A 23785-nucleotide genomic window follows, 5' to 3' on the forward strand; every position below is an offset into this window, starting at 1 on the left:
CACGGGAGCACAGGTGAAGGCAATTCACCTGTGCTGCAGGAAGGGGTGGAGCCTGGCTCCACCTCTCCTAGACCCATTTAAGAGATGACTGCCAGTGGGGAAGGATCTCTCTGGAGATCTGCTCCATCAGGAATTCATCTCGTGAGCCCAGGACAGGGTGAGTGATTTTCTCTCATTTCTTCAATATAAATTATATTAGCCAAGCTCCTGTGTATGCGCGCGCACACACACACACACACACACACACACACACACAATATATATATATACACCATCTGTATATCTATTGGCTATATACTGTCTGTATATCCATTGATTATACACCTTGTCTCACTCCTTTCCACATGCAGAGCGATACACTGCTTTTGTACCTTGTTGATCTCCATAGATCTAAAAACCAAAATCCTCCAAAGTAAAAAGCTTAGTTTTTACCATATTAATGTTAATGGAAGGAGCCTCTGAAGGACAAGAAAGCATGTGGGTTTTCACAGAGGACGTCTAGGCACAAGCCTGAGTTTTGCTTTTATGCTGACTGAGCTATTCAAGTCCACAGCTTTAACAAGATAAGCTGTTTGCGTCGATGGAACTCAAGAGCTTTTCTTATGTTTGTGGATAACCTGATAACAGTGCCAATCCCTGGCCTCTGGTTCTGAGCTAAATAACTCTCTGCAACTTGCCATGAAGAAAAGTTGTCTCTTCAGAGTCTGGTTCTCACTAACTCAACAATGCTCTCAAAAAAACTTGATGGCAATGGTGTCCAGTGAACAAAAGCACAAGATAATGCAAATGATAAGATGTATACAAAGAGGAAAGAACAAGATCTTCATCACAGCATGCAGAGCAGACAGACACAGCATGGCACGGTGCAGGCAGAGAGAAGTGAGGTGATACTAAGTCACAACTCATACAATTCACTGCTATTTCAAAAAGCATTCATTGAGTACACTGAGTAACAAGATAGGTATATTATCAAACACTGAGAACTAAACAACAGAATGAATATTGCTCTGGGACCACAGAAAAGTCTGACAATGAACAATGAAAAGGTAAAAGATCACTCAGCTACTCCTATCTCTTTCCCAGTCAACAGAGGATATGTCATCCCCTGGAATGTAATAAATGAGATGAACTTCATTACTAATAGTTTCTAACATCTGCATGCATAGTTCATTTGCTGCATTGTCCTGAGCCTGCATATACATAAAATGGTAAACAAAAAAGATTTAAAGAAACATGACAGTGCAGCAACAAAGAGGGATAAAGGGTGACAGTCCAGAAGGGATGTAACAGGAGAAGTCTTTACCAATAGTAAGTCATTCCTACTGCAGCGATGGTAGACACTGGTCTTGATAGGGCAAAATGTTTCCTGCAACTAATTTGAAACAGCAGCTACAGATTTAATGTAGGAGACAATATATTAGATATAGCAGTCATCCTAAACTTAGTTGTTGCAAACATCCTGATGTGTTATGAGTAATTGCTTGCTCCAGGATATGGATTTTCAAATTAGTACCAAGAGATAATTCTGTAGTGAATTGACAATTGATAATTCCCAAGTGAAATGATGTTTCATTAGAATGAAAAAATAAAACCTAAATACATGTCCTGCCACTGTATATAACATTTTTAAAAATTATTATTATTTTTAGGAAGGATAGAAAAACATGATAAACATGCAAGCAGCAGAAGAGATGAGAGTTAACTCCTTCCTCACTTCACCTTTCTCCTCACAGGAAAGTCTCTTGCTTGTCATCAACAGCTGCATATATCTAGGACTTCTGTTCCAGTGTGATGATGGGAAAGGATGAGCCATGCCCTTTGCCCATCTTTTGTCCCCCCCGCAAAGTACCAAGGGCCCAATCAGCTTCAGGAACATTCAGGCTCTTTGCAGCATTTCTGTACGCACTGTGGGAAGCTTACAATCTCCCTGCATCCGCAGAACCATGAGAGAGCTGTCAGTAAAGGAACTGGACTGAAAGCACTGGTTCATGCCTCAGCTCTGGGCTCTGACAATGATATGTCAAGGCATGCAGGCTTCTGAGCAACTTCCCTTTCTAGTCTGCTTTAAAGATGTAAAGAAGGTGACCAAAATGTGGTTGTATTGTCTCATAGAATAAACTCTCTATCTGGAAAGAAGAAATAGGTAGAATTTCTCTGAAAGATCATTATCAAAAACATTTCAGAGAAGTCTGAGTATCTAAAATACACCAAGAAAAAAAAATGTATTGCAGAAATGATTTATTTCATGCCAACTTAAGTCATTGACTAGATATTTTAACATACATTTCAAAAATATATCCAGTACATCAATAATTTAAATACTACACAGGAAAACTTATAACTCAGTGAATTTTAAAACAATGCTTTATGCACGTGTACTTGTATCATAAGGCAAGAGAAGCTAGTCTATCCATGAGCAGCACTCCTACAGCCTACTCTTGATATACATTGGAGAATAAACATCTTCTGTTACTACAGCCATACTTGAAAATTATTTCCCTTGTCTTCCAGACACTTCCACAGAAATTTAATGTGATCTCTTAAAGAAAATAATTCCTACAGTGACAGTTAAGATATCACACTTGAACTACTATAATTCACAGGAATGTCAAGTATAACAACACTATTCTGAAGAAATAATTGAAGTTGCATATTATTATTGCCTCTCAATTACAGCTAAAACACACGCACACAAAATTGAGCATGCTGAGGAATACATTCCAGTGCATTTTAATGGAGACAAAGAACATACATGATTGGCATTACCATACAACTGAAACAGAAGATACCAAATGTAATGCAATATAATCAATGACAGCAATCCATATATTAGAAAGGGATCTAGTTCAAGGTGCTATTCTGCAAGGGATGCTGTGTTTCTGTCAACATAATCAAATGGTGTAGGAGTGTCTCAGCTTCAGATTAGACTACTTAATTAGAGGCACAGATAATATCAAAAGAACTGCTATGAAGCAGCATATTCCTGCAGAGTTCATTAGGGAAAAGGAATGTAAAAATTTCAAAACATTTACAAGATACACCTGTAAGTTGCTCTGTAAAAAAAAAAAAAAAAATTGATCATTTTCTGAATGCTAAAACAAAAATTAAAAGCTAGGAGACAACATACGCAATGAGTGGCATTTCTTTTAATTATAAACATGGAAACAATTCTGTTATGAATAGGCAGATTTCCTTAAGAAGCCTCACAGAAAGTTTCCATTCATAAAATGATCTCTATTTGGTACTGCAAATCCCCTCAAACTGCAAATAATTAACAGCAGTAATGAACTTTGGAAGAAATAATGTATTTTTCATTAAACATTGACAATATTCTGAGATAAATTTAGTAAAATGAGAATTATCATCATTACTGAAAATCAGAGTAACAATTAGTAATATTTCATATCTAAAAATCATCATGACTGTTTTAAAATAGTAAGAAAAAATATTGAACAGATAGCAGCTTTCCACCATTCCCTTTAATGCTGCTAATGACGATTTATTTTACAAGTGCTTGATTGCAAAGCAAAGACATATTATATACTGTGATTTTTCCAGTGGTGTAAGTTACAGTAGTATAAAATTTGTTGCCGTATCCAAATGATAAAAATATACCACATTATGACCAAATTGTCACTTGCTAACACAGACTAGAAGCTCAGGTTTTTTATATTCCCTCATAAAAAAAATTCCTGACTTTACATCACTAAGTGCTGTGCCTTAACATGCAGAGAGGGCTCATTTCCCAGTATATGTAAGTTAGCATAACATGTACATGCTTAAATGCCTGAAAACACAGAACTACAGTTCTAGCAGGAACAGTAAGACTAGACTAGAGCTTTTTGCTATCCGTACTTTTTAAGAAATCCAACACTGATAGAGTGTTATAATAGTTACTGTTTTCACTCCCACTTTGTAAAGTTTGTGACAATTTACATAGATTCTTTCCACTGGTTTACAAGCTTGTGTGGTTGCTGGGTGCCATTTCTATGTGTAAGTGATGTTCACAGCATAAGAAGTATACTTTAGCTGCTTGGTAATTCAAAAAGTGGAATGGCAAATAAAGATATAATTGACATTCTTTAGTTGCAAATAAAGATGACTACATACCAACAGAATTAATAAATTAACAGTCTGTTTCCTAAAGCACAGTTTGCAAGGTAGTTTTACTTCAAATTATCTAATCTGGAGCATCAAATATGCTGCAAGAAAAACATTAACATATATTACAATCACTGCTTAAACATGCCAAAGCTGGTTTTAGTTTATTTACTTGTATTTCTTTTAATATAGGCTATTTTTAGAGTATAATTACAGTAGCAAAGAACTCAACACAGATGCCACAGTCAGGCACTTAACCCCCAGGCAAGTTCTGCATTATTTTTTATAAGCAGTAACTGAAGTAATCTGCAATGAGCTCAAGTACACAGCAAATGTTGTGCAGCTATATAGTTTGGTTCTGTAATGTTCTTTTATTGTAACCAGTCATCTTGAGTTAAAAGTTTTTCATATTTAGTCATAGGAACTTATAATTACTTTTTGAAACACTAATTAGCTACAAATTGCACTTCGAGCAAGAGTAATAACTGTTAGTCAGAAATGAATACATGGATGAAACATCACACGGATGACATCACTTATCTCCTTATTTAAACCTTTAGTATCCAGCTGGTATGTGACACTGGGGATCTCTAAGCACTATCCAGAGAGAGCTGTTGAGCTATTTTAGAAGCCCTCATGTCTGTGGTTTCAAAAAGCAGCCATTAGTTACTCTACCATTCCACTGCAACATGATAAAGGTCAGAAGACTCTCATCTAAATGACCTCATTATTTCAATACTAGCAGATGGACTCCCACAGCAATTAATTTACAGTAAAATCCTCCCATTACTGTATCCTGAAGAAAACCACACAGATGTCTTATGTCATGGACTGGTTAACTTTTGTATATAAAACCCTCAACAAGTTTCAATTGTAAATTCTGTTAGCAACCATTTCACAGATGTCTGAGCAACTGACGGAAGTGGAGCTGTTTAATCTGGGGAAAAGGAGGCTGAGGGGTCACCTTATTGCTCTTTGCTGAGGGGTCACCTTATTGCTCTCTTCAATTACCTGAAAGGTGCTTACAGTGACAGCCGGGTTGGTCTCTTCTCCCTGGTGACAGGACGAGGGGAAATGGCCTCAAGTTGCACCAGGGGAAGTTTAGGTTGAATATCAGAAAAAACTTCTTTACAGAAAGAGTTGTTAAGCACTGGAATAGGCTCCCCAGGGAGGTGGTTGAGTCACCATCCCTGGATGTGTTTAAAAACCGTTCGGATGTGGTGCTCAGGGACATGATTTAGTGGTGGGTTGTTAGTTAGGGTAGTATGGTTAGGTTGTGGTTGGACTTGATGATCTTTAAGGTCTTTTCCAACCTGAGCAATTCTATGATTCTATGCTTCTATGAGTGCAGAAAAATCATGCCCTGAGAAGGCTGATTCAATACTCTGAAGTCAACAGCAGCTAGATAGAAGTATTTCACAAGAGCTCTGAAAAATAAACATTCCTTTCATGATTTTTCCACTAGCACTGAATTAGATCCCTTTGTAGAGACATTTCAAGAGTTAAATAAAGAACTTACATCTTATTTCATTCATGTATTTTTACAAATACAAATTACAAATAAACTTTTGGGCAATTAAATGACATATAAGCTATAAAAATAGAAATATAAAGTCTAGAAACGTTAATTGTTGATGGATGTCCAAAAGCATATACAACCTGTTTCAGATCAGGCTGGATTAGTAATAGCATTTCTAAGTGTATCTAATAAAAATTAAATATGTAACATCACAAAGTTGCTATAGAACAGTCTGCATCCAGAAACAAGTGTCTTATTTTCTTGACTTTCATTCCCTGATACAGCCATGCTGTATCATGCTGATCAAGCTTTTATAAGACATAAAATACTCAAACTAAAAAGTGTCCTCTTACATGCAACGTAGAAATTACATGAGCTTGGGTACATTTGAGCATGGCTGTAATTCAGTGTATTCACCTCAGAACTGAGGGTTACTTTATGTCTGCCCTTTTATTTACATAATCATTTCTACACAAGTATTTTTCCTCCTTCATAACAGAAATACAGTGTTTTAAAACAGGCAGATCAATACATTATAAATACCACTACTATTAGAACATACAGTGTACTAAATCGCAGGAGGTAGAGTTAGATCCCCATTAATAGTTACTTCAGAAAAAGACTACTTCTAAAAATTAGTAGAACATATAGTTCATGAAAGTTTCCTTTTCAGACTACCTCAGTCTCAACTGCTTTAATGGATGCCTATCTTTCTAAGCGTGATAAACAATTTATGATGGAAGCATATTCTCTTTCCATTTTCATCATCATTTAGAAATAAGGTCAAAAGAAAACTCCCAAGTGCAAGGATATATGACAAATTCCCATAAAGCAGCATTTTAAGTTAATCATATTTCCCAAGATATCATGATTATGATCACATCTTTTACCTTATGATTACACTTGAAAGTTCATTTGACTAACTACAGCTTAAAATGAATCTACACCAATTAAATTAAATAGAAGCACTTCTACATAGTTAATAATTGGCATTTTTGAATGGCATTTAAATGAATATGCATTTATTCTTTTTGCAACAATTTACTGCAAAATACAGGCACCTTAAGAACTGATACATAATGCAAACAGGACATTTGGGATATTAAAAGTGTTCGTCATTATCTAGTTGTGCTATGTATTTCCCTTCTTCTAAAGAAACGCTCAAATTTTAAGCTGTGTCTGAAGTCTATGCAAATAAATTTTTTCCGAATTTAACTCGCATTCGGAATTATTCACATTACATTTCTTTTATGCTTTAAAAAAAAAAAAGAACCCAAAACATTAGTGTGTCAATATTTTTCAACAGTTAGAACTGTAAAAATCTTAAGCAAACTTCATGCCTTTGATAACATTTCCTTGCTATTGCACATACATTCATATGACAGTGAAACCTTCATCCATATTCATCTAATCACACAGAGAATCCTAGAATGGCTTGGGTAGGATCATCAGGACAATCCAACACACTGCCCAGGCACAGCTGCAACTCACTTGCCCAGGGCCCCATCCAGCCTGGCCTTGAACACTGGGAAAGAAAATATTACCTTTCTTCACAAATACATTTTGTTCTAAAACTAATGCCAGCAAGATTTATGAAAACAGAGTGCCATTCAGTCCTTCTGCTTACTTAGGGTCTGATCTGAAGACCACTGAAGCCAAAAGAAGACTAATTTAAATCTGTAAATTTTGGACTAGTGATAAATGTTTAAACAGAAAATTCAGTAAGTGTTCACTATTGTAATTGATATAACTGCACTTTGGATGCATCAAGATTTTCTCATAGCATCCTTTTCTATACAAAAAAATCCTTCCAGAAAATGTTCATTCTAAAGCTTAATATTGTAATTTAAGTTGAGCCTCTTTTATGAAATTTATTCTCTACTAATTTAATTATTAGTTCTCTCCTTTTGGTTATTACAAAGAGCTCATATAGATGCACAATAACATCTAAAATAGAAGAAGAATATTCTTCTTGTAACTGGTAGAGTTATCATACAGATACATTTCCAAAATATAGTTGTTTCTTCATTTTTTTTAATAAAACGAAAATGATCTTTTCTGGTTCAGCAATAATCATAAATACAATGTTTTCCAAGCAGTGAATAGGAAATAGATTGCCAATGATTTTTCTTTAGATTTAGATTAGACATCCTCAAATATTCTGCTTCGAGACATTGACAGATATCTTCCACCAGGCTGGTACCTGCAGAATGAATTTTAAATATGAAAACATATCACAGCAAAAAGAAGAAAGACCTATGAATGAAGACTTCAGATATCATATCTGCTCCAGAACAATTACATGTGCCTATTTCCATTTTTGCAGACTGTTATTTATTTCAAACACTGTACAGAAGTAGAAAACAGAACTACACTAGACTGCTTCCTATTTAAACTTTGTGCTAAAAATAAACCCCAAACCAAAAAACTCCAGAATTCTAAACTTTTCCAAATGTGGTGACATTAGATTAGACATTTCCTTCAATCTTTAAAGATTGTCTTTATACAAGGAATAATAAGCTCTCTGAAGTCTTGTAGGAAATTGAGAAAAATAAAATACTTATACTGAGCATATGTAAGTCATTTTTCTGTTCTTCCACTACTGTGTTTACATGCAATAGTTTCCAAATTATTCTAACACAAATTTATGGTCATCTCAAGCCTTACTCAGACATTTCTATAAAAACTGATAAAATCCAGTGGTTTCAATTGGGTTGAAAACACTTGATATAATCAAAGAAGAAAGAAAAATAGCTATGTGAGAAGCAAATACTGTTTATAAGGGTATTATCAAAAAAACCATCTGACATAGCTGTTACAGGACAGGAGATAGAAGCTATTAAAATTTTTAAATTGTAAGTACAAGACAGGATTCCTCACCTTCCAGAGTCCGATTCAAGAGGGTCATCATTCATTGAGTCTGCATTAAAATCCAAAGGTTCTGCATCCTGAAGAAGTTCTATTCTATCTCTTTCAGTCCTACCATTTGTACGAGTGTACTTCGATAGTGCTGAATAGGTAAAAAGCAGGGAAGAGATCCATTTAGTTCTATAAACACTTCCCATTGTGTGAAAATACCAAACTTAAAAGACCAGTACAATAATTTGCCAGTAACTCATCTAAAGCATAATCATGAATATTTAGAGTAAATTCAGTATTAAATAAAATCTGACTGTATGCTCAAAGTTTGGGTCTTTTTAGATTTTTTGTTCTTGTTTATCTGCAGAACAACATAGCTGCAACAAGTAGATGAGATCCATTTTGCAAAGAATCACAGAAAATTAAGAGTTATACAGAAACAAATAAATAAATGATGCATCCGTTCTTCTCTGCTTGCCATTTTTAACCAAGACAGACAAAAATGCTATGTGCAAAATTTAGCTGGAATTTTTAAAGTTCTTCTTCTGTTTTGAAATGGAAAAACTCAGAATGAATGAAATACAGCTGTTTTGGCAATTCACTGCCAGCTTCAGTAGGCCAGTGTCTACAGCTTGTTTTGGGCCTAGTTAACAGCAGAATATAATTGAATACAATTTCAGTTAGTCTATATCTGAAGACTTTGGTTTCCTACTGTTAAAAAGAGTGGGAGAAAGACCTACTTTATTTTTTATTGAAAGCACTTGCCTTGAATCTTCTCCTTTTTATTTTCTAAACTTTAATCAGTTTTCCATCACTTCATTCAACCTGTCACATTTAGCTGTTAAGTTTCATTTCTCACCTGTTGTTAGCTTACAAGAATACATGAAATACACAGTAAAAGTTAGCAAAAGGACAAAAAAATTCAGTGCACAATAAAAGGTTTGTTTACTTTTAAACATTTTCAACTCAATATTATTCTTCTTCTACAAGCAAATACTACTGCACATGTAACAATCTAAATTGGCTAGTTTAATGTGTTATTAAATGACACGCATGCACTCATGTATATTCTGGCTTTATAAGTCATTAGTCCAACCCAAATCAGTTCATTTGCATGTAGAAGAGGTACATTTCAATATTTAAAATTTCCAACTGCAAGGTATACCTTAAATATAGAGGGTTTTTTTGTTAACATCTGTTACTCTAATTGTATGTCCCATGAGAAAATCAAGTAATTTAGACCAGCCAGAATCTCCAGCCTCAACTAGTCAAAATGTAAAAGATGAGAAGAAACATGGCACTTGTCTTTAATGGTTAAGATAGCACTATTTCCTTCCTAAAGAAGGAAATGTATCAATATATGATCTGAGACAAAAAGGAAACTATTTACTTTTACTTACAGTCAGTATTGCGCAGACAGGATATTAAAAACCTAAAAGCAAGCAAACAAAAAATTTCCACACAACACAAAAAAACCCCCACAAAACTTACGTCTATTAGTATTGGTCTCTGAGAAGCTGGATTCTTTTTGCTCTGTGTGGACAACCCTGTTTCTAGTGGAATCCTCTCTATTTCCATACCGTTCTTTCCATTCCTGGAAAAAGACAAGAAAAGAAAAACATGAACTGTCAAGAAAGTAACACAACTAAAGCATACACAGGATCAAGAGATACTGCAGTCTAGAGCTAACTGGTCAACCTTGCCACCCAGTGAAAGAAAATACTTTGAAAATGTTACCGCTTGATATCTTGATACAAGAACAGTTCTTGTTTTGTTTTTAACTCAGTGTTTATGTACCTTCACAAAACCAATTTCAGTAACTGCTCTTTAGAAGAAAAATACTCAGAGGAAACAAACCACATATTAAATCTACAAAGTTCTTGCTATGGTGTAAAGACAGATGCTCGTTGTTTGGTTTATACTTCCATCTAGTGGCAGAATGGTAGAATACCCAGACAAAAAAGAAAAACGTTCTACTTCTATCACATAAGCTCTTAGCATTTAATAATTTTAATATGAAGAATTATAAAGTATTAAGAAGAAAACCTGCTCTTTTTAGGAGACAAGTTCATGACACAGTAGAAACTTTTCCAACTGTGTCTGTAACTTCTATATTGATCAGATTTTTATATGGATCCTTGATATACTCAAAAGTTACTGTGCTGATTTATGCCAACAGATCTTGCAGTTCAAGCTGTAGAGAAAGTATTTATCATGATGTAACAAAAGAATACTCTTATATCCTCCAAAAGTTTCAAGAATATATGTGCTACAGTGTAGAATGCAAACTCAAAAAACAGTTTTTTTCATATTCATATTTTTTTCTATTTCAAAAAAATAGAAAATGAGTTTTCTATGGAAAATAGAATTGCTAATTTATGTCATAGAATCATAGAACAAGGTTGGAAACGACCTATAAGATCATCTAGTCCAACTGTCTTCTCACTACCACTGCTACCACAAGCTACTAAACCATATCTCACAGCTCCTTGTCCAGACGCCTCTTGAACACTGCCAGGGACAGTGACTCCACCACCTCTCTGGGCAGCCATTCCAGTGCCTGACCACTCCCTGAGAGAAAAAGTTTTTCCTCACGTCTAACCTAAACCTCCGTTGGTACAACTTGTGCCATTTCCTCAGTTCCTGTTTGTTGCCTGGGAGAAGAGGCCAAACCCCTCTTCACCCCAACCTCCCTTTAGGAATTTATAGAGTGCAATGAGGTCTCCCCTGAGCCTCCTCTTCTCTATACTAAACAATCCCAGCTCCCTCAGCTGCTCCTCATAAGACTTGTGCTCCAAACTCCTCACCAGTTTTGTTACCATTCTCTGGATGTGCTTCAGGGCTTCAACATCTTTCCTGTAGTGAGGGGCCTAGAACTGAACACAATACTCGAGGTTTGGCCTCACCAGCGCTGAGTAAAGGGGGATGATCACCTCCCTGCTCCTGCTGGCCACACTATTTCTAATGCAGGCCAGGATGCCATTGGCCCTTTTAGCCACCTGGGCATGCTGTTGGCTCATGTTCAGCTGAGCACCAACCAACATCCCCAGGTCTCTTTCTTCTTCACAATCATGTAGCCACTCATCCCCAAGCCTACAACGCTGCTTGAGGTTACTGCGGATATTGCGGCCAAAGTGCAGGACCTGACACTTGGCCTTGTTGAACCTCATCCCATTCATCTCAGCCCAGCGATCCAGTTTATCTAGATCCCTCTGTAGGGCCTCCCTACCCTCAGGCAGATCCACACCACCTCCAACTTGGTGTCATCTGCAAACTTACTGAGGGTGCACTCAATCCCCTTATCTAGGTCGTCAATAAATATATTAAATAAGATGGGCCCCAGTACCGATCCCTGGGAGACACCACTCATAATGGGTTGCCAGCTGGACTTAACTCCATTAACCACTACCCGTTGGGCACGGCCCTCTAGCCAGTTTCTTATCTAAAGTAGTGTATACTTGTCCAGACCACGGGCAGCGGGTTTTCCCAGAAGAAGCCTGTGAGAGACAGTATCAAAGGCTTTGCTGAAGTCTAGGCAGACTACATATCAGTTCATTTCAGTGTGTAACAAAGGTATAATGCACTGACTGGTACTTGGTTTTGTATTAAGGGAAAGCTTTAAAACTATGGGATGAAATGTGCAGAGAGGAGCATCAGTACTAGCTGTTAACAATACTAGCTGTTAACAAGAATTGAAGGCAAGTATCCCTGAGCTTGAAGAATCCACGAGTTTTAGACCCAGTATTATCCTAGCTTTCTGCAAATAATACTTTTTGCTTTAGTCAGTTTATTTTTCACACATACTCCTTAGATATCTTTGTTCCTTTCCATACTGAATTCAAAGTATTATTTATCAAAAACAAAAGCTACAATTAACTGAACTTGCCTAAGCGAAACTCTCTGAATTATGTTTCAAAAATGATTTGAAACAAAGATTCTGTTTGTTACTTGGTAGAAACAGTACTCATTCCTCCCTGCTCATTTTCCTTCAAGAAGGGAACTACATTAAATGTTTTCCCCTCTCAGAAGGGAAAAAATTAATCTTTGCCAATTACTAGCAACAACTACACAAAGCTGCAGGGTAAGTCTGGGAAGAGCACACAGTCCCCATTCCAAGAGAACATTTCAACACTGCAACACTGTAGTTATTTCAAGCAGATCAGCATCAACAGAAGAGACTGAGAACAAACAATTCCAGATTATTCTGAATCTCATAGGTCAGGAGTCAGGTTATCTTGACCTATGTGTGCAGCCATAAGTGATTCTAAAAATAGAGTGACTAACAAGAGAGTACAAGTAGTATGATCACAATAACCCTCTTATCTTTTAAAAAGAAAATATAAATTATCTTTTTCCTCAGCCAGGACTATTCTACAAGACAAAACTGTTTTGATCTGTGACAGCAGGACTTTTTTCTTGTGAAAAAAGTTAGGCTGAATTAAATAACAATGACCATCCCTAGCAGATTTTTTATTATATTAACATTCTGATTACATAAAATAAATCTTTTACCCTTCTTCTGTTTTCACCTTCTTCCTGCCTTTGCCGTTTTCTTTTCTCTAGAAATAAAAAAAGAAAAAGTCTGTACCTAAATACAAGAACAATCACTACTAACAGGTTTTTCTTAAACAAATGCAATGACTTCAGGGATACCACCACTTAACTGAATTGTAAAATTACCCACACTGAATGAGTAAAGTTGGTATTTTACTGCAGATGTCAAAAAAGTCCAATGGTATTTACATAGCAACCTGTATGGTTAATCTTGTTGTGTTCTGTGGGGTAGATTGCCAAATTTTTGATAGTTCAAAAATTGAAAAGCTATGTCTTTTCTTTTTTTCGCAGACATGGAAGAATTACTATATTTTGTAGGATGATTAGGATATGGCATCTAAATTACCTCTTCGGATTAACTCTTTTCCTTCATCAATCAAATCAGAGGTCATTTCACTGTCCCCCATGAACTGCTGGAAACCCAAAAGATTCAAGCAACGAGTTCCTAAACTGGTAAAAGCAGAAGGATAAGGAATTTCCCATATTAGTTTACAATGAGTAAATGGATACATTATATTGCAAAATGTAAAACAGAAATTTCAGAAATACAGTAATTTAGGAACAATTAAGAAAAAAAAAACAAAAAAAACTAAACATGAAAAAAGGAAAACAAATTATACACTTGAGAAATCAGAGAATTCAAACCAGTGACAAGGTTCCTGAATGTAATCAAAAGGATGGAAGACCTTTGCTCAAGTAGTAGGATAAAAATGCTTATAGTCTGAGAGTGGTACAAACGGTTTAAAACAATTACTTGATACCTTTTCAAATAGAATAGAATTTACACTTATGTATCCTCTTGACTCTCCTCTGCCAGAAGAAAATTACTGTGAAGATTGCATGCAACAAGATTTCTGTTTTTGAAACAATAACATGAAAGCTACTTTCATCTCAGTTATCACTCAGAAGAAACACCTAGCTTTTTTTTTTTTTTTTTTCTCCAGCTGTAGGAACACTTCTCATTTTGGATCCCATCAGACAGCAGTCAGAAAATAAACTTGCTCCACCCTTCACACAGGATTAAGCTAATGCAGAAATTGTATCCAGGAACCTTTTCAACTTTCTACCAGAGTCTGCAACTACTGTTTTTTTGAGGGGTTTTCTTTTTTGTGTGTGTGGTTTTTTTTTCTGGTTTGTTTTTTTGGTTTTTGTTTTTTCTCTGTCTCTAACCCAGAATATTAATATTGTGTCTAAATACAGCTTCACTTAATGGGAAGATTTTTCCTGTCCTATCTCAGCATTAGGACTGCTGGATTAAATAGCTTTATTTGATAAATTTTAATAAACATTCAGTCCCATGTGTACTTGATTTTTTATAAGTTATTAGAGTTCATGCAAATCAGATTCTTCATTTTTCCCCCCCCCTTTCCTTTCCCTTTCATTACACTGTAACAGCAAAGAGAAAGATCATCAGAGACAAGTTACACAAATCAGTTCTCTTTTGCTTTCTTGTTTGCTCAGGGGATTCTTTTTCCTTCATAGAATGGCTTGGGTTGGAAGGAACCTCAAGGATCATCAAGCTCCAACCCTCTTGCCGCAAGGCAGGGTCACCAACCTCCATTTCTAATCCTAGACCATTTAACCTGAAAGTAGGTAGGGAAAAAAACTAGGACTGTATTCTTGCTATCTGTGGATGTTCAAACTTTCTAGCATCAAATTACTTCCCCTAAAATTCTAAACACATACACTGCTTCTAACTGAACAGCAATGCAAGACTGAAGAAGCAAACAAAACAAAAATGTATCTCTTAGAGTGGTCAGAAGCAGATGTTTTGAAATAAAACAAAGAAAAGCAAACACATAAGAGTATTTCCTGTAATTATCTTTTCAGATTCCAGCAATCTGTGTTTAAGGGAGAAAGATCCAGTGATTTAAAACACTAGCTAGTCTGGTAACCACTGGATTAAATAAGGGAAACAGCTTTCTTTTACAGATTTTAATTAAACATTCAGTTCCACATTTATTTGTTGCAAGTCTGCTGGAATGTTCATTACCTACAGTTTTTGCAAATCTGTATCAGAAAACTGCTGAAAATATAGCTTCCTCACAGTAAATTTAATTTCATATAGCATAATGTAAATTTTTGAAGGCTTCAAAGTTTGAACAGAAAAGAACCCAAAATCTGACTAATGAATGTTTAATGGAAAATGAAATTAGTATTAAAGAAAATCAAAAAGTTAGGAGTTCATACAAAGGATACGCCTAAAATGTATACATTTAATGGAAATAAATATAAAACTCTTTCTTTATTTTTTGCATTTCTGTTAATATGTCACATCTCATCATCTGGAAGTGAGTCTCTTCCTAAGTGATAAAATTGAAGTTATTAATATAAAGAAATGCAGAGGATGAGTCTTGCACATTACTTACCTAAAGTACGTGGCAATGCAGAGAATGACAACAAGCATTGGGTAATATATGTAGAATCCATCTGCAATGAAGGACAGCACTTTCATTGATCCCATTATCTGGAAAACAGATCCAGAAGAGCAAGAAGCTCTGATGATACCCAAGAAAGATTTTGCTACCTCATTCTTTCCAGTTAACAACACATAAATACACAATTCTTTGATTATGTAAACATAGGTATTATCATCACAGATCTAATTCTTGTCATCTCACCTAATCCAAACTCAGTACAAATTTAGTGTGTTTCATCTGATGTGGAAGTACAAGAAAAGGAGACCATTTGCTAAGAACAAAGATAGATATTACTTGCTGTCAGAAACTATTTATTGAGTAATACCAAACTCAGCAATTTTCAGCAGCCAGTAAGGTTGGTTCCTAATCCACAAAGATACCCCATATACAGAAGCCAGTGGAAGCTAAAAAGCTCTTAAGAAGAGAAGCCTGCACTTTTCAGCAAGCTGCACTTTTCTAGGACAAAGGACAAAACATTTGGTTGACAACTCCACTGTAGCCAGCAATCATTACCAAACTCCTGCTCTATAACTGTTTCTACCCTGTTTAATAAGTGCAAAAATACGAATATCTGTATCTTACTATAAAAAGTATCACAAAGCACTTTCCTTTTCTCTAAATCATGACAAAGCCTCAATGCCTTATTTCCTGTACTTACTGATGTGTAAGCAGTTGGTTGAGCATCATTGTGAGAGATTGTTGCATCCATGTGGGTCAAGCCCAAAAAATTCAAGCATAATGGTGGAGTAAGACGGCAAAATAACCTGAATAAATGCAAGAGGTAACAAACAGCATTTAAAACAACTTATTACACCAAAAATATTAATAAATCGTATCAAGGAGTATGGCTTTTACAGCCAGGTTGGATGGGGCTTTATGCAATGTGACCTACATGAAGGCAATCCTTCCCAAGGCAGTCTTGAACTAGATGATCTTTAAGGTCCCTCCCAACCCAAACCATTCTATGACACAATTTAAACAAACATGTGAGTATAAATGAAAGAATATAAGTAAAAGCTTGATGGACATTTTCAATAGATTATTTGACACTAAATTTGCAGAATACAGGCCACATACTCACATGCCACTGAAAAGGAGACTGTATGCATCTGTTTGATGATGTGAAGCTAAGTAATAATAGTTAAATACGCGGATTCTGAAGACAGTGGAGTAAACACAGATACTGAGGAAAAAGATGGTAAGAAAACAGGCCATCTAGAAAAGAGGGGAAAAAAAAAATATTTGAATATAGAACAATCCTGGTTTTGCCTGGGACAGTATTAATTTTCCTCCTAGTAGATGGTATGGTGCTGCATTTTGGATTTAGAATAACAATGATAACGCACCCATGCTTTAGCTGCTGCTGAACATTTCATTACACTGTCAACATATTACCCTGTATTACCTCATCAGCAAGGAGTAAGGGGCGCACAAGGTGCTGGGAGATGACAGAACCAGGACACCTGATCCAAACTAGATAAAGAGACACCTCATACCATACAACACCAGGCCGAACCGTAAAACAGGACTGGGGTTTGGTTAGGGTGGCTGCCATGCTTGGGGACTGGCTGGGTACTGGTCAGCAGGTGCAGCACTTGTTTTGTTTATTCTTTTTGTTATTATGATTTTAGTTCTGTTATTTTCCTTTTCTTTCTTTTTCTTCTTTCTTATTACACTGTGCTTATCTCAACCTGCACGTTCTTGTGCTATTCAATTTTCTCCCTTATTCTGCTACATGGAAGCAGTGAATGAACAGCTGTGTGGTGTTTAACTGCTTGCCAGGTTAAAACACAAGAACTCTACTAAAGGAATTAACATGTTAACACAATCTGTATATGCAACAGATTGAATGCAGTGTAATTTTTCATTTTGAGATAGGACAATAACATCAGTACCAATACTAGGAAAAAAAGCTCCTTAAACTTGTGTTGAACATACCTGAAACATTCTGAACTTCATGTAAGTTATATCATAATTGACATTAGAAACACTTATTCTACTTTTTTGTAACATAAATGGCATTGATTTAAGTACCTTGATAATTACTATGAATGATTTAACATCTTCTTCCCTTAAAAAGCATTAAGAACAGGTGTTTTAAGTTCAACCCAATTTATTTGTATACTGAAGCTTCTTCTGCTCATCTGCTTTACTGTCCCCAGGACAAGGGGAAATGGTTTTAAGTTGAGGGAGGGAAGATTTAGATTGCATGTCATGGGAAGTTCTTTACAGAGAGAGTGATGAGGTGCTGGAACAGGCTGCCCAGAGAGGCTGTGGATGCCCAGTCCCTGAAGGTGTTCAAGGCCAGATTGGATGGGGCCCTGGGCAGCCTGGTCTAGTATTGAATGTGGAGGTTGGTGGCCCTGCATGTGGCAGGGGGGTTGGAAATTAATGATCCTTGAGGTTCCTTCCAACCCTGGCCATTCTGTGATTCTGTGATAACTTTCTGCAGTCAAATTGTAGCCCCATCAGGGAGGACCGGATTTCTGGCCAGCAGTGGATTACTACTTAGGAAAAAGAGGTCACATAAATGGTCAATTAGATGGTAGGTCTAACTATTTAGGCTCCAAGCTAATGTTTCACAAATTATTCTACATGTTGTATTCAGGTCGAATGAGTTTCTGACTGTAACGGAGAGGCAAAAGGCAGACCTTCCTCAGAAAATCAGAGTCTGGTACAATGTATTGTACAGAGCTTCTGAAAGCTTAAAAATTTGTTACAGAAACTTAAAGTCAATTTCATCTACTATTATTGTAAAAACAAATCTAATTTAAAGCTTTTTGTTGAGTCATTATCTCAAACTTACCTCTATGTATATATAATTGTATGTCTTTTCTGCCAGCTGTATGAAAACTGCAAATAGTGATAAAACTGGCCTTGTGCTGAAAAACGTGCATTCCGACCACACGACAATTACAGAGAACATGGCCAAAACAACTGCAAGAGCCCTGTAAAACCATGGTCGTAGAAGACACTCCCAATACCACTCTGAAAAACAAATACACATACAACTCTACATAGTTAATGAAAATTAGACAACCAGAAATGGAACTCCTGCAGAAAAACAAAAAACTTATTAATAACTTACTGCGTGAACAACCTTAAAATCATGGCTAAATCTTTGGAGTTGCACATTCGAATTCTAAGATTTAATGATGGCTCGAGAGCTGCCTCAACCCTAGAGAATCATATGCACAGCTGTGGAAAACAAAATGGGTTTGGGTTGCAAATTTTGCAAAATTATTGATGAGAACTATCAGAGGGAGCAGAACTGGATTCTCCACTTTCAGTCCAAATACTATGACCCACTTTTTACTTGCTTGTTCTTATATTACTCTATTACCAACAAAGCTTAGACTGTAAAATTGTTCTAAGAAATAAATCACTGATATTCTATAGCAAATTAGAAGTTAATATGTGACAAGACAACACTTTCTAAAGAACTGCATAAGCAACAATATTTTTAATTATCAGCATAGGGCAGACAAAGAGCTCTTTCCCCTGTGCATTACTACAAGAGCTGCAATATCCCAACAATATTTTACAAATGTAGAAGATGGCTACAATTCCATAATTCGAAATTTTGAATTTTTCTTCATTTAAAGTTTCAAAATATTTCAGTTACTATTAAAATACGCTACTGCTATTAAATTTTAAAAAGTTTAAACCTAGAGTCAGGTGCATAACTCAATGCCTGATGAATCTGTCATTATGTAAGTATTTCAAATGTACATTTGTTTTCCTCTATTCTAACTGAACATCTTCATATAAAACCATTTGTTCTTACACAACATTACCAGTTACTCCTTTATATATTCAAAATCTGCATAACAGCACTTACCAATAGTTGGTGTGTAGAAATACTGAACAATTTTATTCTCCGGTTCCTGGGACTGAAAAGTATGAACAAACTGTCGAGTTGCACTAGTTTCATTTTTTGCCACATCTTCCAGGTAAAAGGCTTGTTCTAAAAGAATTTGCCACTGGACCTGCGTACGACGATGCCTTTGTACTGAATAAATCACCTACCATAAATTCCAAGAAATTATGGTTACAACATACTCATTCCAAGAAACAAGAGAAAAGCTTTGCAGAAATCCCTAAAAAATTTCTGCATCAGAAAACTGCTAAGATTAATTCCATACAGTCACAAAGGCAGACAGCAAACCCTCTTAATAGGTAAGCAGGAATAAGGAAACAAACACATTCCTAGGTACTGCTGTATTTTCATAACAATCAATCTGTATCATTATCAAGCCTACTTTTTCCAACATAGCTTTTTATTTTTGCAAATCAACAAATACGATGCTTTTCTATAATGCATTGCCAATAAGTCATTCCAAGGCCCCAAATATTATCAATCATCTGGCCAACTAAAATACCGTCAAGTTATCTTGCAAGAGGAACAGTTTTTACATAACCAGAAAACAGATCTGGATCGTTTGAGATATTGAACTTCTATACTTTCTTTCTCTATGGAAAGTCATTAAGTAGCATTGCTAAGCCCACTATAGCGGGTATGTCCAACCAGTGGCCCATCCCAGCTCACAATGCAGCCCATCCCATTCCTGCTGTAAAAACAGCAGCTCTTCCCCACAGAGCAGCCCCAGGTATGCAGCCATCACTCAGCAACAGCCAGTCAGACAGTGCTCTTAACACTGTCAACTGAAAGCAGGGTACAGGGAAGGCAGTGCTATGCAGTTCTGACTCAGGTGATGGCAAATAATTGTATGCATGTTGATACACCGGCTAAACACAGGGCTCTGAAAAGAGTTCAATAAGCAGCTGTGTCTTCTGTTGTGATAAAGGAATTTGAAAATAGAATCACAGAATCCTTTGAGTTGGAGGGGACCTTTAAAGGCCATTTAGTTCAAATCCCCTGTACTGAACAGGGACGTGCACGGCTATATCAGGAGCTCACAACCTGGTCTAGCCTGGCCTTGAACGTTTCCAGGGACAAGGCATCCACCACATCTCTACGCAACCTGTGCCGGTGCTTCACCACCCTCACTGTAAAAGACTTTTTCCTAACACCCAACTTAAATCTACCCTCTTCAAGTTTGAAATCATTTCCCATTGTCCTATGGCAGCAGACCCTGCTAAGGAGTCTGTCCCCTTTTTTCTTACAGCTCCCCTGTAGATACTGAAAGGTCACTAACAGCTATCTGATGCCTTCTCCAGATTGTAAAGCCCCAGCTCTCTCAGCCTGTCCTCATAGAGAAAGTTTTCCATCCCTTGGGTCATTTTTGCATCCATCCTCTGAACATACTCCAGCAGGTCCATGTTTCTTCCTGGGCTGAGGATTCCACATCTGGATGCAGCACTTCAGTTGAGGACTCCCTATCACAGAGTAGAGGGTACCTCCCTGATTCCACTGGCCATGTTTCTTATGATGCAGCCCAGAATATGGTTGGCTTTCTAGGCTGTAAGGGAACTGCTGGCTCATGTCCAGAGTGGTGCAAGGCTGAATGTGAGCACGGTGAGTTGGTGGGTAGTGTGTTTCAGGAGTGGTGACAGTGGGTCAGATTGTTATGTGGCATGCAGGCTCTTGTTCATTGCTGGCAAAAAAGCACAGCTAATAGTGGTGACAGTGTTGGAAAAACAGTGTTTTGTAGCTCAGAATTTGGTCTATCAAATAGTGTTATTGTGCTCTTCATATCTGTTATTGTTTCAATGGAAATGAATCAGAGGCATTACTATTGGAGCAACCTATGCATATGCCACCCAAGACAATTTCTATTCACTAAATGCAGCCCAGGCAAGCAAAAAAGCTGGACAATCATGCACTACAGTAAGCTATTTGGGTAAAATACTTCAAAAAAAATTTGTTTGATTTGTATTTATTCTCATTACATTAGAATAAATTGCACGTTCTATCATTTATTAACATACCTGCTTGTGAAGTTTGACTAAACTTTTTTCACTTGGATAACTGTTCTGTCTTTCATCAAAATCCTCATAATCATCCATGTTTCTACCCATTCTTTCCTGGTACTCAGTAGGACACTGGAAAGAAAAGAAAAATAACTATTTTTTATATGTTTTTCAATGTTACAAACATTTCATGCAACTAGAAGCTCACTTTAACTACAGATCTTTCCTTCTGATACTAACATTTATTTACTACTATTAAAAGAAATATTTTTTTCTTCTCAAAAAAGATCAGTTCAACATTGTTAATCAAAAAGATACAGCACTTAAAATTATTTCTCAAGAGCATTGTGTTTTGCAAAAATTCAGAATAAGGCATACAGTGGGAAAACATGGCATTTTCTACATACCTAATTATACTTCAAAAAAAATAAAAAGGTATTATTGTAAGTGATCAACTGTTACAAATTCTGTTCATAACACACTACTTATCTCAAAACACATCAGATAATTACATTCATCATAATAACTTCATTCCATCCAGAATTTAAACTCTAAAGCTGGTCTGAAAACCACAAGATGCCAATTAGAAAATTCAAGTTAAAGAGAAAATAAGATACAAGCATTCAGTAGCTGTTGGGAGTACTCCATCCTCCCCTTCCCCTCCTGCCATGAACCAGCTGAAGATAGCTAAAAAAGAGCACATTAAGTTATTTATTACCTTTTTCAGTATTGTGTCAACACATTTTCTCAAAGGGTGATTATACTTGATACTCTCACTTACTTTACGAACTTCCTGTTGAGAAAAAAAAATACAGAGTTGTTTGGTCAGTAGATGAAGTTTTACAGGAAAAGATAAGAATTCTTTCCCTACCAATGAAAACAATAACCATCAGAGCCTATAAGCAGCAAAACTTACTGAGTTTTTTACTAGACACCTAATAAATCACAAATTAAGGACAATTTAGAAAGAAGTTATGTATTTATAAAGTACACTACAATATCAGCATGCAAATATTATTCTGGTTTGAAGAATAACATTTTCTACTCATGAATGCTAAATCAGAACTTATTTTCCTGTTTCAGCTGTAAACAAGGTGAAGGAGTTTTCTTCTTATATGGTGTAGTTCTGCTTTTATAGCTAAGTAGCTTTCTAAGTGTCCTCTGGTACTACAATTTCTAGCATTTTAGTAATTTCTTTCTAAAGAAAGAAGATAAAGGAAGAAAACAGAAGTCTAAACTAAAATGGGTGAAAGTTAAAATTTTGTGATTAAATTGCCACGACACTAATGTATAATATTCACAAGTTATAAGAGTCAGCACTGGTACTCTTAGGATTTTTTTTATTTTTTTTTAATATTTTCAAGTTTCAGTGTTCCTCTGAAGGCTGGAAAATAAAGAAAATATATATTGGACAAGTTTTCTAAAGGAAAAGTGCAATGTCTGCAGATTATAAGACAAGTGACTGCCGGTTCTCAATACTTGAAATAACTTTTTATATGCATTAACAATATAATTGATTTTATCTTGTACAAGATATAAGCTCAGAATGTGTCAATCATCCTACAGGAACTAAAGAACAGTCAAGTAAAAAACAAAAACAAAAACAAGTGCTATCTTGTTAAACAAAGTTACTGTTGCTCTTTCTCAACTAAATTTCATAGTTATGTACCTCTAATATTTTTAGCATTTTCATCGTAAAGCTGTTACTGAAGGAATTAAGATTTTACTGCTATTTTATGTTGAATCACCACAGAACTTACTAGCCTCTCCTGCAACTCCTCTGGGTATTATTTCTAAGCCACAGTACTACAACAGTACAGCAGGCAACAGCATTTCCATTCTGTTATTACAACACATTAGGAAATACTGCTTCCTCACACAAGCAACAATAATATCTCTGTCACAAGAAAATCTTGGAAAAAACACTGATCTACTTCATATTCGAAGAGCACAGAGTTGTCCTGCAAATCCAACTTGGTACCTCCAAAGATTCTGAAGTAACTTAAGACTGGTGCCCACCAATGCAGATGAGCTCATTAAAGAGGCATTCTGGGCTGTAGCAACCATGCCCCAGCTGAGCTCATCAAAGTCAGTACCCTGAACTTCAGGAGAGCGAACTCCAGGCTGTTTAAGGAACTGTTGGATGAGCTCCCCTGCAAAACTGTTCACAGGTACATAGGAACAAAACCAAGCTGGCAGCTCTTCACAGACACCCTTCTGATAGCAAAAGAGCTCTCCATCCCCCACCTTAAGAAATCAAAAACAAGAAGCAGGAAACTGGCATGGCTAACCAAAGACCTGCTCATTAGACCGAGGGAAAAGAAGAAATGTGCAGGCAGAAGAAACAGAAAGTACCAGGAAAGCAAAGGTGCAGATGAAACTGAACTTAGCGAAGAATGTGGAAAAACAACAAAAAAGGGATTCTACAGGTACACTTTTCAGAAGAGAAAAGCAAGAG

At 36.2% G+C, this 23785-nt stretch overlaps 1 protein-coding gene across 4 annotated transcripts in view; it reads right to left on the reverse strand.

The window, feature by feature from the left end:
* Positions 1 to 2223: 2223 nt before the first annotated feature.
* Positions 2224 to 23785, reverse strand: part of LMBRD2 (LMBR1 domain containing 2) — a 33678-nt gene continuing 12116 nt past the window's right edge. For 3 of the 4 annotated variants that reach the window (XM_085213720.1, XM_085213721.1, XM_085213722.1), the window contains 12 exons: positions 22046 to 22120; positions 21346 to 21459; positions 19295 to 19478; positions 18260 to 18441; positions 16535 to 16668; positions 16112 to 16217; positions 15403 to 15500; positions 13380 to 13483; positions 12992 to 13038; positions 9971 to 10073; positions 8501 to 8630; positions 2224 to 7823 (listed from right to left, as the gene is read on the reverse strand). In XM_085213720.1, the coding sequence (XP_085069846.1) occupies positions 7763 to 7823; positions 8501 to 8630; positions 9971 to 10073; positions 12992 to 13038; positions 13380 to 13483; positions 15403 to 15500; positions 16112 to 16217; positions 16535 to 16668; positions 18260 to 18441; positions 19295 to 19478; positions 21346 to 21459; positions 22046 to 22120 (1338 nt within the window). In that variant the 3' untranslated portion in view covers positions 2224 to 7762. Of the gene's footprint in view, positions 7824 to 8494; positions 8631 to 9244; positions 9349 to 9970; positions 10074 to 12991; positions 13039 to 13379; positions 13484 to 15402; positions 15501 to 16111; positions 16218 to 16534; positions 16669 to 18259; positions 18442 to 19294; positions 19479 to 21345; positions 21460 to 22045; positions 22121 to 23785 lie in introns of those variants that run through there. The other variant, XR_014880561.1, reaches the window with a different exon arrangement.

The sequence above is a fragment of the Meleagris gallopavo genome, chromosome Z (assembly GCF_905368555.1).
Source record: "Meleagris gallopavo chromosome Z, MGAL_WU_HG_1.1, whole genome shotgun sequence".
Lineage (NCBI taxonomy): Eukaryota > Metazoa > Chordata > Aves > Galliformes > Phasianidae > Meleagris > Meleagris gallopavo.